This window comes from Hipposideros armiger, unplaced genomic scaffold (assembly GCF_001890085.2).
Source record: "Hipposideros armiger isolate ML-2016 unplaced genomic scaffold, ASM189008v1 scaffold_81, whole genome shotgun sequence".
Lineage (NCBI taxonomy): Eukaryota > Metazoa > Chordata > Mammalia > Chiroptera > Hipposideridae > Hipposideros > Hipposideros armiger.
This window is the reverse complement of record NW_017731431.1, coordinates 1,337,077-1,351,541: the sequence shown is the minus strand read 5'-3', so window position 1 is coordinate 1,351,541 and position 14,465 is coordinate 1,337,077. Positions and strand designations below refer to the sequence as shown.

The window sequence follows — 14,465 nt, the reverse complement described above, 5'->3', positions numbered from 1 at the left end:
CCACCCCTCTCTGACCTCATTTCTAACCATTCCTTTCCATATTTTTTACAATGGCCTCCTTGATTTCCTTGACTATACCAAGTAAGCGCCTACATCAGAGTCTTGGCATTAGCTCTTTTTTTAGTATTTGGAACGTATGTCCCCAGACAACCCTTTGGCTCACTCTCTTCCTTTGATTCTTTCTTAAATGTCACCTGATAAGCAATACTGTCCTCGAACACATTAAAGAAATGACTGAAACCCCTTACAGAATATATCCATCTGTCTTCTTCACTGTTGTATGCTCAGTACCTAGAAAAGCAACTGGTCCTGAGTTTACCTTCAGTAAATTTTGATCGAATGAATGACTGAAATTGTCATCTTACTGCTTTTATATTTACCTTTTCTTTGAAAATTTTTGATTTGATTCACCAGGTTTTTCTCAACAATGCTCCAATAAAAATGTTTAAATGCAAAGATATTTTAAAACAGGAGAAAAAAAAGAGAAGTAATGGGAGAAAATGTAGAAATTAGAAATGACTTTCATACCTGACAAACTCTGAGGGCTTGGTCCAAGACTGTTTTGGTATCAGTGTCATAATCTGGGCAGGGCAGCATGGCTCGGCTAAGATGCGCCTGCAGGAGGAGGTGTGCTTTGGTGTGAGGGCTGTCAAAGGAATGAGGATTTGATTCAAAGGGAAGACATTTTGCCAGCTCACTATTCATATGATCTTCATTGTGTCTTACGGGCAAATCTGTGTATTCTTCTGCATCCTGAAAAAAAAATCACATAGATATATACATTATGATGGATCAAAAGTATAATAATGTACTTCTTAGCTTTAACACTGACATTGAAAACACAGTTTAGAGAAACCACAGATAACCATATCCCTTAGAATTTTGCTTTGTTCAATACAATTATTAATATAAAAGTAAAAGCTGGTTTAATGTATAATACATATGAACTATATCAGAGTGAGAAAACCTGAACTGCAATTGATGCATTGTGAAAGACTCTGTGTGGACAACTCTGAGAGCTAAAAACTCCAGGGGGAACTAGTAATGGGGATTCCGGTTCCACAAGTAACGAGAAACCAGACTCCCACAGTAAATAGCGGAGAGAAATCCCCTTGGACTTCTTGCAGGGGGAGGGGAAATGAACCAGTCTGAAATATGCCAGAGCAACCAAAAATCAGAACTGAAAAACAAATTTATAATGGCATAAAATATATGCAATACTTAGAGCCAAATCTGATAAAAAAATGTAAAAAACCTGTACACTGAAAAGTAAAAAACACTAAGAAAAACTGAAGACTTAACTAAATGGAGAAATATACCTTAATTCTCCCAAAATTGATCTACATATTTAACACAATCTCAATCAAAAACAGAATTTTTTTCCCTTGGTAAATACTGGCAAGTTGATTTTTTAAAGGATTCTGATCACTAATTCCAGTGTGTGTTTGGGGGGTGGGGTGGTGTGGGGGGGAGGGGATTCCCACATCAATAAGCAAGTCTCAGACACTAGCTGGGTGTCCTATAATTCAACTCAACTCTGACACTATCTACTCAGAGACAGCATCAGATCCCACAGATTTAGTGCTCAGTTCTACAAGATGGCCCCTCCCCCATTTCACCACTTCAGATGCCAGCTGCAAGCCTAGGTTATCACCTGTGTTTCTGACGGACCTGCTATAGATTGGAGGTTCCATTGATCCCTGCCTTGGGTTTTACTAATTTGCTAGTGTAGCTCACAGAGCTCAGAGAAACATTTTACTTAGTAGATTACTGGTTTATTATAAAAGGATATAATTCAGGAACAGACAGATGGAAGAGACACACAGGGCAAGGTGTGGAGAAAGAGCTTGGGGCTTCCACACTCTCTCGGAGCTGGACACTCTCCCTAATCTCCATGGGTTCATCAACCCGACAACTCTCCAAACCCCATCCTTTTGGGTTTTTTTTATGGAGGTTTCATTACATAAGCATGATTGATTAAATTACTGGCCATTAGTGATTAACTCAATCTCCAACCCTTGTGTTCTCCCTCATGCGTTGGAGGGTGAAGTGGGATGGGAAAGTTCCAACATTCTAATCATGTGGTTGGAGTCCTCTTCCTCAGGTGCTTTCCAAAAGTCACCTCATTAACATAAAGACACCTTTACTGACTCCATCACTTAGGAAATTCTAAGGGTTTTAGAAGCTTTGTGCCAGAAACAGATACCAAGACCAAATTTCAAGGCCAAATACATATTTCTTATTATAAATCATAATGGCACAATTCTAAAATTTATATGGAAATGCAAAGGACCTAGAGTTGCGCTGAAAAGGGGATACAAAGTTGAAGAGCTAGCACTACCTGATTTCAGGACTGAATATAAAACTGTACTAATTAAAAAAGTGTATTGAAATGGAGTCCAGAAATAGAACCCATACATATATGGACAACTGATTTTAGACAAAGGTTCAAAGGCAAAGCAACAGAGAAAGAATAGTCTTTTCCAGAAACGGTAGTAGAACAATTGGGTATCCACAGGCAAACCAACCAACCAATCAACCAACCAACCAACCAATAAAAATAACTTTAATCCCTGCCTTCCACTGTATACAAAAATTCACTCCAAATGTATTCTAGACCTAAATATAAAATTATAAAACTTTCAGAGGAAAACATATGAGAACAAAAGCCCTAAAGTGGGATGAGAAAATGGTGAGTCCAAAAGACTGAAAAACATGTAAATCAAATTTCAACTGATTTACTATAGTATACTGAAAAAAATACCTTAAGTGAATATTTGCCTTATTCTGCTTAACTGAGCTGGAAAAAATTTTAAGTTATATCTTTTGTTTTATTTTGTTTTGTAATAGTCAAACATATCACAGTTACTCTACACTATTTTGAACATTGTCTTCACCCTTTTGGACTATTTCATGTAAGAAGTGTATGCTGACACATTAGCAGTTAATAATGTTTTCCCCATGTGTCATCTTGGTTTTCTTTTCATATGTCATTTCAGCTCTTTCCTGTTTTCTCTGAGGTCATCTGCCCAAGAAGAAGGACCAGTTACAATGATAGTGCTATTATTTTTTATTTTGGGTGAATTTCAGGACTGAAACATTGCCACCTCATGACTGACCCATCTCAATCGGACATCTGGGCTCCATCCCAAATCTCCATGAGCAACTGCCCACCTATCCCAGCCTTGCCAAACAGCTTAAGAAAAATGGAACAGCACGTAAGGAAGAAGGTGATTCAGAAATCTAACTCATGGTCTTTTCCTTCACGGAAATCAAAATAATATCAGGGCAAACAATTTATGTAAGTAATTATTTTAGGCGTAGAATAAGATACCATTATTCAGAGAAGAGCACTGAAGTGAGTTGGCTGTGTTGGAAAGTTTCCGCAGAAAGGCAGTGTTTGTCTTAGAACAACTTGTAGGAGAGGAGAGAAGGAGAGAGATTCTCTGCATTTCAGGCATAGAAAATAGATAAGCAGATCCAACAAGTCAGATAAGGAGGGCTCTAAGGTTTAAGCCTCAGGGATGAGGAGAATGATGATGCTATTAATAGCAGAGAAGTTGGGACACTCAGTAAGCAGGAGCTTTCTGTCAAGCATGCAAAATACACTTAAAGAGAGGGCAGTAATCCAGACAGGTGGAGGTGGAGGGAGGAGAAATCAGCTTTAAATCTGTTTCACAGTCTAAACATGTTGTCATATTTAGATTTCTTTCTGCTGGTCATAAAACACAATTTCTGATCTTTTACCAGAAGAGAATCGATTACCTATTTTAATACCGCAAACTGAATTGGTTCTCCAGGTTTTCGAATGTAGGGAGAAGGTTTAGACTTACAAATAATATAAAAAATTCAATTAAAATAAAATAAAATGGAAAGTAAGAATTTGGCTGCAATTACTAATTAATAGTATTATCTAAGTAATCCACTTCTCTCAGTACAATTTTGCTCAAATTTGATATATTGGGTCTTTGGAAAAGTCATGATGTATTTTGTCTTTGTTTTTCAAAGGTCATTTATTTATATAAAAAACAAAGATCAATCAATGATATATTGCCTGTTTTGTTTGATAACCTTTTGACATCTTTCAGTTAGCTTCATAATTCCTCGTTCATAGAAGACCTGTCTTTATTTGTGAAAAACTGAACAAGGTGCTGATTTACAGCCACATCTGAATTGAACATTATACCACGCAAGGAGTTTTAAAGAGAGTGAAACAAGTGGAAGTCTGACGGCATAAGGTCAGGCGAGTATGGTGGGTGTGGCAACACATCCCATCCAAGCTCCAATAATTTTTGACAGGTGATCAAACTTATGTGTGGTCTCACGTTGTCAAGATGGAACACAACTCCTTTACAATTAACAAGCTCTGGACATTTCTGGATGATGGATTCATTCAAGCTGTCCAACTGCCAAAAGTATACATTCGAATTGGTTGTCTGGTGCCTTGGTAGGAGCTCGAAAAACACAACACCTTTAAAATCCAACCACATTGAGAGCATAACCTTCCTCTGATAAATGTCTGCTTTGATGTCGTTTGAGGTGAATCATCATGTCGGGACCAAGACCGTTTGTGCACTACATTGTTGTAAACAATCCACTTCTCATCACCGGTTATCACACATTTCAAAAAAGGATTGTTTCCCTCACGTTTAATGAGCATATTGCAGATGTTTATACACGCCATCAAATGAACTTCTTTGAGTTCATGCGGAACCCAAATATCCAGCTTGCTTATGTATCCCAGCTTTTTCAAATGGTCGTGAACGCTTGAATGAGGGATGTTCAATGTTTCTGCAATCTCTCGTGTTATGTAATGTGGGTTTGACTCGATCAATGCCTTTATTTTGTCGTCATCAACCTCGGTGGGCCTCCCTGACTGAGGAGCATCGTTGAGATCAAAATCACCAGCATGGAATTTTGTGAGCCATTGTTGGCACTGACATTCTTGTAGAGCATTGTCACGGTAAACCTGATGCAACTTTTCACAGGCTTGACATGCATTCTTTTATTTTTTTTTTAAAGGTTTGTATTGGGGAATTGGGGGGAGGGGAACAGACAAGTTGCTGTCCTTTCATTCTTCATTCTACTGTCCTTTCGTTCTTCATTCTAGTTGTGGAGGACGCTGCTTCACTGGCCCAAGTTGGCACCATCATTGCACTCTTCCCGGGCGAGGCAGATCAGTTGCCGGCTTCTGGTCGGCCGCTCACTGCGGCTGCTGGCTACACATGGTAGCTTATGGCAGCCCACTGCAGCAGGGGACTGCAGCCCACACCGTCACCGGCGACCCACGGCAGCCCAGCTCCAGGTCGAGCTGTTGTTCAGCATCTCAGCTGTAGAGGGCAGTGTCACTGGCCCTCATATGTGGGATCTGAACCGGGGCCCTCTGGCGTCCCAAGCCAGTTCTTAACCATCGTGCCACTCGGCCGGCCCTTGACATGTGTTCTTCCCTTTATGGAAGTAAAACAGTAAAATACGGCAAAATTGTACAGTTTGGTCTTCCATCTTCAACTTGTTGTAAAATCTCCAAAACTCAACCAAATGGCTCAACTTTTTTTTTAGAATGAAGCTAGAACTGTCAGCTGTCAAATGACAGCAATAACATAGATGCGAATGGCTCTAGTACTTCCAAAAATGAACTAGTGCCATCTGTTGCAAACATGCGTCATGACTTTTCCAAAGACCCAATAAATTATACATCCCCCTTCCCCACACTGAGGGAGGGAGTGGGGGAGGGAAGGAGGGAGGGAGAGAGGTGGAGAGAGAAAGATATGGAGAGAGAGATATTGGTTGATTGGCAACAATATAAATTGGGCATTTCTGCGTCTCAGTTTTCTAATACCTCTGAGACTATGACATCTTTCTGTGATGTGTGATTCTAGCACTCAAAGATGCATGTGTTTTTATAAAGCATGACTTCTAAATGCAAGCCAACTGCTTCATTTGGTGTTAAAGAAACAATGATTTGTTCCATTGCTGAGAGAAAAACTAGTGGTGTTAACTTACCAAGAAGCAGCATATCTGAACAGGGCTGACTACTCACAACCATGCTTACTGTACTTTTGGGGTCATTTTCAGGTAAATTTGATCATTGGTGCTTTTTGTTGTATTTACTTACTATAGAAGCTAAACCCTGTGTAAGATGTGACTTCACTGTTCTCCAAACCGTGCCAATTCTGCTTGAATTACCCAATTTATGGCTTTAATCTCCTGCTTCACTAGGGCTGTGAGTTTGCTCCCTGCCAGCAGTATCAGTATCAGATGAGTCTGCTAACAGCTGAGTACATTTATGTTGTAAAAAATGTTCTGCCGCAGTGATCCTTCTAAGTCTAATAAGGGGACCATTAGACCTTTAATGTAGATTACCCAAAGACAGTGAAGTTACTAGAAAATTCAATTCAGTGATGCCTTTTCTCAGGGCATAAAGCAATCTTTCTAAATTTAGGGTTTCCTAATTCCTTTGCATAAAAGTACACACTTTAATAAAAATAAAAGTATTTTCATAACCACAATGGACAATGTCTTAGTGTGCTGAGTCATTTTTTTTTGCCAAATATTTATTCAGCATATATTATAGTGGGGTATACAATGGTAAACAAAAACAGACATGACTCCCTACTCTCACGAAGCTTTATAGTTGGGGGGACACACCTTAATCAAAATTGACTGAATAAATGTAAAATGACAACTGGACAAGTATAAGGAAGGAGGGGTACAAATAATAAGAGTGGGTCAGGGGAGGTAGGTATCTTTGAGGAGGTTATACTGAGCTGAATAAGAGTAAAAAATTATTTCTTTCAGATAAAGAAGGGAGGAGTGACAGGCCAAGGTTAAAACTTAAATTGAAAAAGAGGGACACTGACTCTTATTATAGGAAAACACTGTTTAGAATCTCTATATAGGTTTTATTATTTAACATACGCTTTTTCATACGTAATGTTTTTTCATTATTAAGTTTGATAAAGGCAATGTTTTGTGATCTTCAAAGGAGTTGATATTTGATTTATAAGTATTTGTAAAGTATCAAATTGATAATAGTTTCTGTACTAAAAAAGTACCCATAATTAACTGAGGTCTCATCAAAAGCTATTACTTCCTTTGAGGGTCCCTCTTTTTCTGTTTCCAGTGCTTGAATTAAAGGGGAATCCAAAGAATGTAGTAGTAATTTACCCTCACAGAAATGTAACGGGTCACGAGGGTGGGATGGCATTGGTGTGAGGTGGCAGGCAGGACACTGGGTCTGGGAACTGCTACAACAGGTGGATTTTCAGCTCTGCCATTTATAAGCTATGTGACCTTCTGAGAGTAAATTAACCTCCCTAAACCCCAAATTCCTTATCTTAAATTGGGATTTCGTGAGAGCATTCAATGTGATAGTGTTTATAAAACACTTAAAAACTGTAAGACTTGGTATTATTATAATAATAACCCTCATATCTGACACCATACAGGATACTAAGTAAGGTTTAAGATTCAATTATTTGTGTTTTGTTCTACAGCTTTCTTTTATAAATCTTTGCTTATAATTATGTAGATACACTTCACTACCTAAAATGACATTTAATTCACTCACTTTTAAAAATATCATGATTCTTAAATATTATTCAAAGAAACAAGTTGTTTTTTAGTGATGCTTTACTAAAGTAGTGGCACATTCATTTTATCCAATTAATCATATAATTTTTATGTAATTGTGATATAGAAAATACTGGTTCTTTAAAAGACAATGTTCTCATAATATATGAGACAGTCAAATTGAAAATAAAATATTCAAGATTTGATTGTATCCTCTTGAACTACAGGTTTGATACTGCAGGCTTTAGTCTCCAATCTCCATTTAGGTTTCTTTTAAATCCATATTAATTAAATGTTCACAAAAGCACATCAGTGTGTGATAAGGAAATATGCTCTTTTCAGTGTACCTCAGTGAACTAAAAATATTGTGGAGAGACAGGGAAAAAGAATGAATCATTCATATTATACATCTGGTAAAACTTTTCTGAAGGAAAGTATTATGAATAGTTATATTACTCTGAAACTCTACAGCATTTTTAAATTAAAACTCAAGTGCTATCAACCACAAGAATGAAACAGAAAATATTGATTTTAGATCAATTAGAATAAATTAAAAATTTGCATTTACAATTTGTGTGTGTGTGTGTGTGTGTGTGTGTGTGGTTTGATTATGGGCTTGAGAAGCAATTTAAAATGAAGACTGACTGAAGACAACTGTTATTTAATCCTCAATAGCTCTGCCAGACCCTCCTGTGAAAACCAGGATCATTTATTCCTGGAATTCCGATTCACAGTTTTTCTAAGCTCTTTAGAATGTTGCATGTTTGCTTCACCTCTTTACTTAGCTCTTACCTCCTTCAGTATTTTATTTTGGATGTTTCTGAATACTTATGAAGGTTTTTTACTTAGTTTAGATTGATCAGAAAAGCAGCAATTCCGGGATCAGCAGAGCTAGTAAAATAATCAAAATCCCTGCTAAAAAACAAACAAGCAAACGAAAACCCTTTCTGGCCACTTCTTCCTCAGTAGGACACTCTATTTACTTCCAAATTACTCCTCTAATTTTAAACAACTTGTCTAGTTAATTTCCTGTGTGTGATCACTGACTATAAGTGAGGTTCATTTTCTTATCTACATCATGTTGGTAATTAAAGGAAATTGAAAGTGGGCAGTGAAGCTTTTATGCAACTGGGATTGAAGCTGAATGGAGGGCAGTAGGGTCAGTGGAGTCCATTATATTTTTATGTGAGAGGCTGGTTTGTCTACTCTGTCCTTGTTTATTTAGTGTAGGCTGGACAGGCTACTAACTGCAAATCTAGGTCTCCGATTTGCCCAGCTGTCCTGGAATAAAGACATCTTTCCCTACAAATGTTAAATGACAGTGATTGACAACCTATGATGAACTCTGCTTGCAACCCCCTGCTACTGTTTTTAGATTGCAAAAGAAAAAAAACCAGAATAAAGAAACATCTTTCATAATCACATCAAATGGGTCCTGCTGTTCATTCAATACTTTTCATTTTGTTTCCCTTTTCATTACAAACCTCAATCTGTTCTACAAATGCCATAAGCTCAGCTACTCAGCATAAAGTAAAAAATTTTTAAAAATAAATATGTATGGATGGCACTACATTTTGCTTGCATATTTACGCTGATTTTAGTTTATTGGGGGTATACACTCTTACATAATGGTTTATTCACACCATTGTATCACTAATGTACTTGCTCGTTCTCCTTAGAACAATCTGGCAGGTCTGTGCTGCTGAGGCGTCTTTCAGTGGTTAGCCGGCACTTGGGTTTCCTTAGGGCTCCAGTAGCTTTATTCAATACACGTCTTTGTGGCCCTTAAATACATGGACTGTACAGCTTACCTTTCAGATTTGTTAAAATCAGATGCTTATTAAGCACTTGCGATCTATGTTGATTTTTTTTCTTTAGTGAAAAGTGTGTGAACAAGTGAGTTTTGTTTGAGTGTGTATGTATACAAGTATGTGAATGTATCTATGCACATTTATGTACTTTCTTCCAGGTGCACTCACTGTAAGCAAATCACCAAGGTAAGAAAAGGCTGGAATGGGTTCATGCTTGGTTTCATGTAAGCATTATGTAACAATAAACTGGCACTTTTATGTTGCTGCACACATCACTGCCTATATTGAACTCATTAAATAGCAGAGAAGAGGGCACTTGTACAGTGGGGCTGGCAGCCTGATCAATGTGAGAGACTAAAGAAGCTTTATGCTATAACTTAATCTCTGTCATGGGAAAAGTAAAACTTATAAAGTTAATGAGTTCTAGACTTTAAGTAGCACTTGATTAATTTGTAACATTCTGAGGCGTTAAAACAAACTAAAATTAGTTTCTCACATTCCAGTGCTGTCTTTTGGCCACTGAAGCTGTAGAGAAAGCATTTCAGTAAATTTCCCTGATAGGCGCCCTGTTTGATTTCTGTGCCTTTCTTAAGTATTAAATTAACTGTAATATTATGTATTTTATAATAATATTTGAAAAATAATCTGGCATTTACCAAGCCAGGACCAGATATATTAAAGGATCAGAAAACATGCCTCATATTTTTATCTTTATTATTTCAGATTACCTTTTATTCAATCATTAATCTCCTAAAAAACTAAGTATGACATAACTTGTTTTTCAAATCAAATATAAATGATTAGTATTGTTTCTAACATTTATGATTTGTACTTTTATTAAAATGAACTACTCAAACTGAATAAATCATATACAACGATACTGAATAAAGTAAATCTGTAAGATAAAAGAACGCTATAAGCTAGACTTATATAGAATTTACAATGACCTCAAAATTCAGTTAAAGGTATACCAGGAATAAACTTAACATTCCAGGTTAAAGAAAAAAAGTAATAAAAAAAAAAGCCCTTGTTTATAAAACATTTATTGGAAAATGATAAAACTAAGATCTAGTTAATTATGCAATAATAATATAGTTTTCTAATGCGCATTCAATTTGCTTCACTAAAATAAAATATCAAAATAATTTTATTATATGCAGGTGGTAAATATGTAAATATCGATGGATATAATTAAAATTACTCATAGCTCTATGTGTGTTTCCTTTCAGGGCTTACGTGAATATATGTGTCTGATTTGTATCAATGTTTTAAACTTATGGACATATGTTTGGCCTTCAACCAATTAGGTCAAGCACAGAATCATTTGCCAAAAATAAATATGAACAAGAAATAATACATTATTCGTTCCATTGTAAGAATGACCACCTGGTTGACAGCTGGATTTTAAGGGATCTTACAATAGTGGGTACCAGCAGGTCTGTTGTACTTAAAATAATTTCAGTGGTAAGAATTCCATCAGAAACTTCTATTTCCCAGGATTTATAGCTAAGTCCTTAAAAAATTGCTCTTTGATGAAAGTTGAAATAAATTCCTCAGTTTTCAAAGATATAATAAAAATGCCTTATAGCTTAACAATGTTTAGATATTTTCCTTTTAAGAAATAAAAATCTCAAGGCTATCAGGTTTTAGTCCTAGAAGGGAATAACTGAGATTAGCAGCAATATATAATACTTGTATGTGGTTAAATGTCACGCTTTGCAATCTATCTCTAAAAGCTAAACAAATTTTTCTTATCACCTTGCTTCTGCCTTTAATTTTGCATATTTATTAAGGTGAATTTCTTTATAATTTGCATTTCTATAGGCTATGAGATTATAAGAAACATAAAACAAACAAAAGACCTAAAAAAAAATATAATACCCAAAGTAGAAACATTAAGACACTTTTAATCCATTTAATAACTACTGAATATTTTTCTTGTAGGAGTTGAGAACTACATATACAAAAAGTAAAATAAATTTAAAAGTGAAATATCAAAATAGGCCAACATACAAAAGATATCACAAGATAATACAAGAGTGATTGACAAATGAATGAAATAAACACCGGTATTATGAATGTAGAATAATAATCACTGAATCTGAATAAGAAAATATTTTAAGAGGCAGCAGAGCCAAGATGGAAGGATGAAAGTTAGATATATTGTCCAGGTGGGAATTATAAGCGCAATGTGAAGGTGAGTATATACGAGTATACAGCATGTTTAAAGGCGACAGTAAGAAGGTTAATCAGAAGTGGAGGTTGGGGGGGTCTCTAAAGAGATTAATGGAAGGTGTAGATAAAAAAGGAAGACTGTGGAGGGCCTTGACAGTCACGTTAAGAAAATAATGCTTTACTATGTACATAATTTTAGATTTTTGAGGGGATAAATGATGCAAATGGTGTTTTAAAACAGATAAATTGGCAGGGATGAGTTGGGTGGATTTAAGAGGTGAGAGAAGCTAACGTAGAAAGATGACTTGGGAGGCTGTTTAGTACAGTTGTTTAGAAATGAGGTGATGAGAATCCAGATGGGAACTGAAGAATGAACATTGTTTTAAAAAATGGGAGAAAGTTGAGGAAAAAAATATAAAGGAAGGACTGAATGAATCTGGTAACTGCATTGATATGTGGAACTGGGGAGGACACAGAAGGAGCCATGGATTATTCCAAGGAGATCCTCTTGGGGGTATGAAAGCATCAAAATACACTGAGTAGGTAAAACAATGACAGGCATCCTCAGTCTTCTGGGAACAATGAAGAAAGAGACTGAGATATTCTGAGCTTGGGTCACGGACGTACAATCAAGTGGGAATGTCCACTGAGTGAGCAGAAGTGTCATTCACAGGTCACAACTGGGGACTACGCTACGAGATTCACTTCTTTAAAGGTAATATTTTAAACTATAATTGTGGTGTGACCTGAGAAAGTGAGTGCACAGGAAAGCAGGTAACCAAGAAAAAAAAAAGCCAGTTTAGAGAACAACTAGAGGCAGGCACGGGAAGAGAAGCTACGTGAGTGGAGTTAGTGACCCACTTCTTTCAGAGTTAACACCCACGCTCTATGAGTGGGGCTCTGGCAAGGACAGTGGGCTCTGGTTTTCCCAGGTTGGCTCTCTCAGCATGGAACCTCCACCCTGTAAGTGATCTGGGGCAGGGGCAATCAGGCGCCCTCCTATTCTTGGTCTGCCATGTCTGGAGTACCTTTCCATCCTATGAGTGGGAGCTGCGTTAGAGAAAGAAGACTGGTCCTCTTGGCCAAGATTGCTTGCAATAGAGCTTCTGTAATATAGAGTTTGGGGTGGGGGTGGACGGGTAGATGGCCATCCCATGGTGAAAACGCAGCCTTAGTTGGAGAGGTAGTCCCATCTTCTTGACTGCAATTGCCTAGAATAGAGCTTCTGTCACCTTGAACTGTAACCTGAGTGGCTCAAATCCACAGGCTTTCACTCTTTTTACTGAGATTTAGTAGATTTACTTGAACAGGTCTTTCTCCATTTGCTATATACCCTCAGGACAACTTTTGGAGACATTATTTTTTCTTTTTTTTAAATAAAATTCTTACAGTTAAATGGGTTTTCCTATGGAGAGGGTGTGCTCATCTCTTAAGACTGACATTCTGTTTAACTCTTCCATACATGTTTACATTACTGCAATACACCAAAATATAGACCACACTTCCCAAAGCTCCCCTCCCCCCCTTTTTTTTCAAAGGAAAGAGGAATTATTTAGTATTTTCTCCTATTTTGCTTATAGAGACAATAAAGTATACTTGAAAGTACCCCAATTTTGGAATCAGACAGTACTGTGTTGAATTCTTTCTGCAACTACTTTTCTAGATATCCTTAAATTTTCAGAGCCTGTTTTCTCTATAAAACGGTATAATATCTACTCCATATGGTCCTGTTATATTCTAAGAAAATGAGATAGGATATATAGAGCACAGTACCTGGTAGATTGTAGGCATTTTTTATTTTGAGTGAAAATGTGTGCTGCCTACCATCTGGAATTCAGACTATTTCTGGAGAGTTGGGGCAGATCATTTGATAATGAATAGAACCATCTTTTTAGTGACTAGCACAGTTCTGTACATTTGAGAAGATGGTTTATAAAAATTTGCTGAATAGTACCAAAAAACTATTAGAAACAATAAACAAATACAGTAAAGTTGCTGGCTACAAAATCAATGTACAAAAATCCATTGCACTTCCATATGCTAACTGAAATTTCAGAAAAAGAAATAAAAAATACAATTCCTTTTGTAACTGCAACAAAAAGAGCAAAATACCTAGAAATAAACTTAACAAAGGATGTGAAAGACCGATACACCGAAAACTATAAGACATTATTGAAAGAATTAAAGAAGACACAAAGAAATGGAAAGATTCTGTGTTCACTGATTGGAAGAATCCACATAGCTAAAATGGCCATGTTATCCAAAGCAAAATACAGATTTAATGCAATCCCTATCAAAATCTTAATGGCATTTTTTAAAAGAAATAGAACAAAAAAATCAGCACATTTGTATGGAACCACAAAAGACCCCCCAATAGCCAAAGCAATCCTAAGAAATAAGAATAAGGCTGGAGGTATCATACTCTCCAACTTCAGTTTACACTACAAAGTGACAATAATAAAAAGAGCATGGTACTGGCAGAAAAACAGACACAGACCAGTGTAATAGAAATGAGAACCCAGAAATAAACCCACAGATATATGTGCAGAAAATGTTCAACAAAGCAGCCAATAACATACAATGGAGAAAAGAAAGCCTCTTCAATAAATGGTGCTAGAAAAATTGGAAAGCCACATGCAAAAGAATGAAACTAGACTGCTGTCTGTCACCGTATACCAAAATTAACTCAAAATGGATCAAAGACCTACTGGTAAGCATAGGACCTGAAACAATACTGCAGAGTAAGAAAGCACAGGTACTAAAACTTAGGGACTTTTGGTTCAGAGAGGTTATTATGAATTTGACCTCAAAGGCAAGGGAAGTAAAAGCAAAAATAAATGAATGGAACTATATAAAATTAAAACACTTATGTACAGCAAAAGAAACTATTGACAAAAAAGAGGCAAC

General features: G+C 36.6%; 1 protein-coding gene across 1 annotated transcript in view; it reads right to left on the bottom strand.

Moving 5' to 3' along the window:
• The window catches only part of ASCC3 (activating signal cointegrator 1 complex subunit 3), a 311,675-nt gene that overhangs the window by 36,282 nt on the left and 260,928 nt on the right, over nt 1-14,465 (bottom strand). The window contains exon 36 of the mRNA XM_019643638.1: nt 529-753. Coding sequence (XP_019499183.1) covers nt 529-753 — 225 coding nt within the window. The remainder of the gene's footprint in view (nt 1-528; nt 754-14,465) is intronic.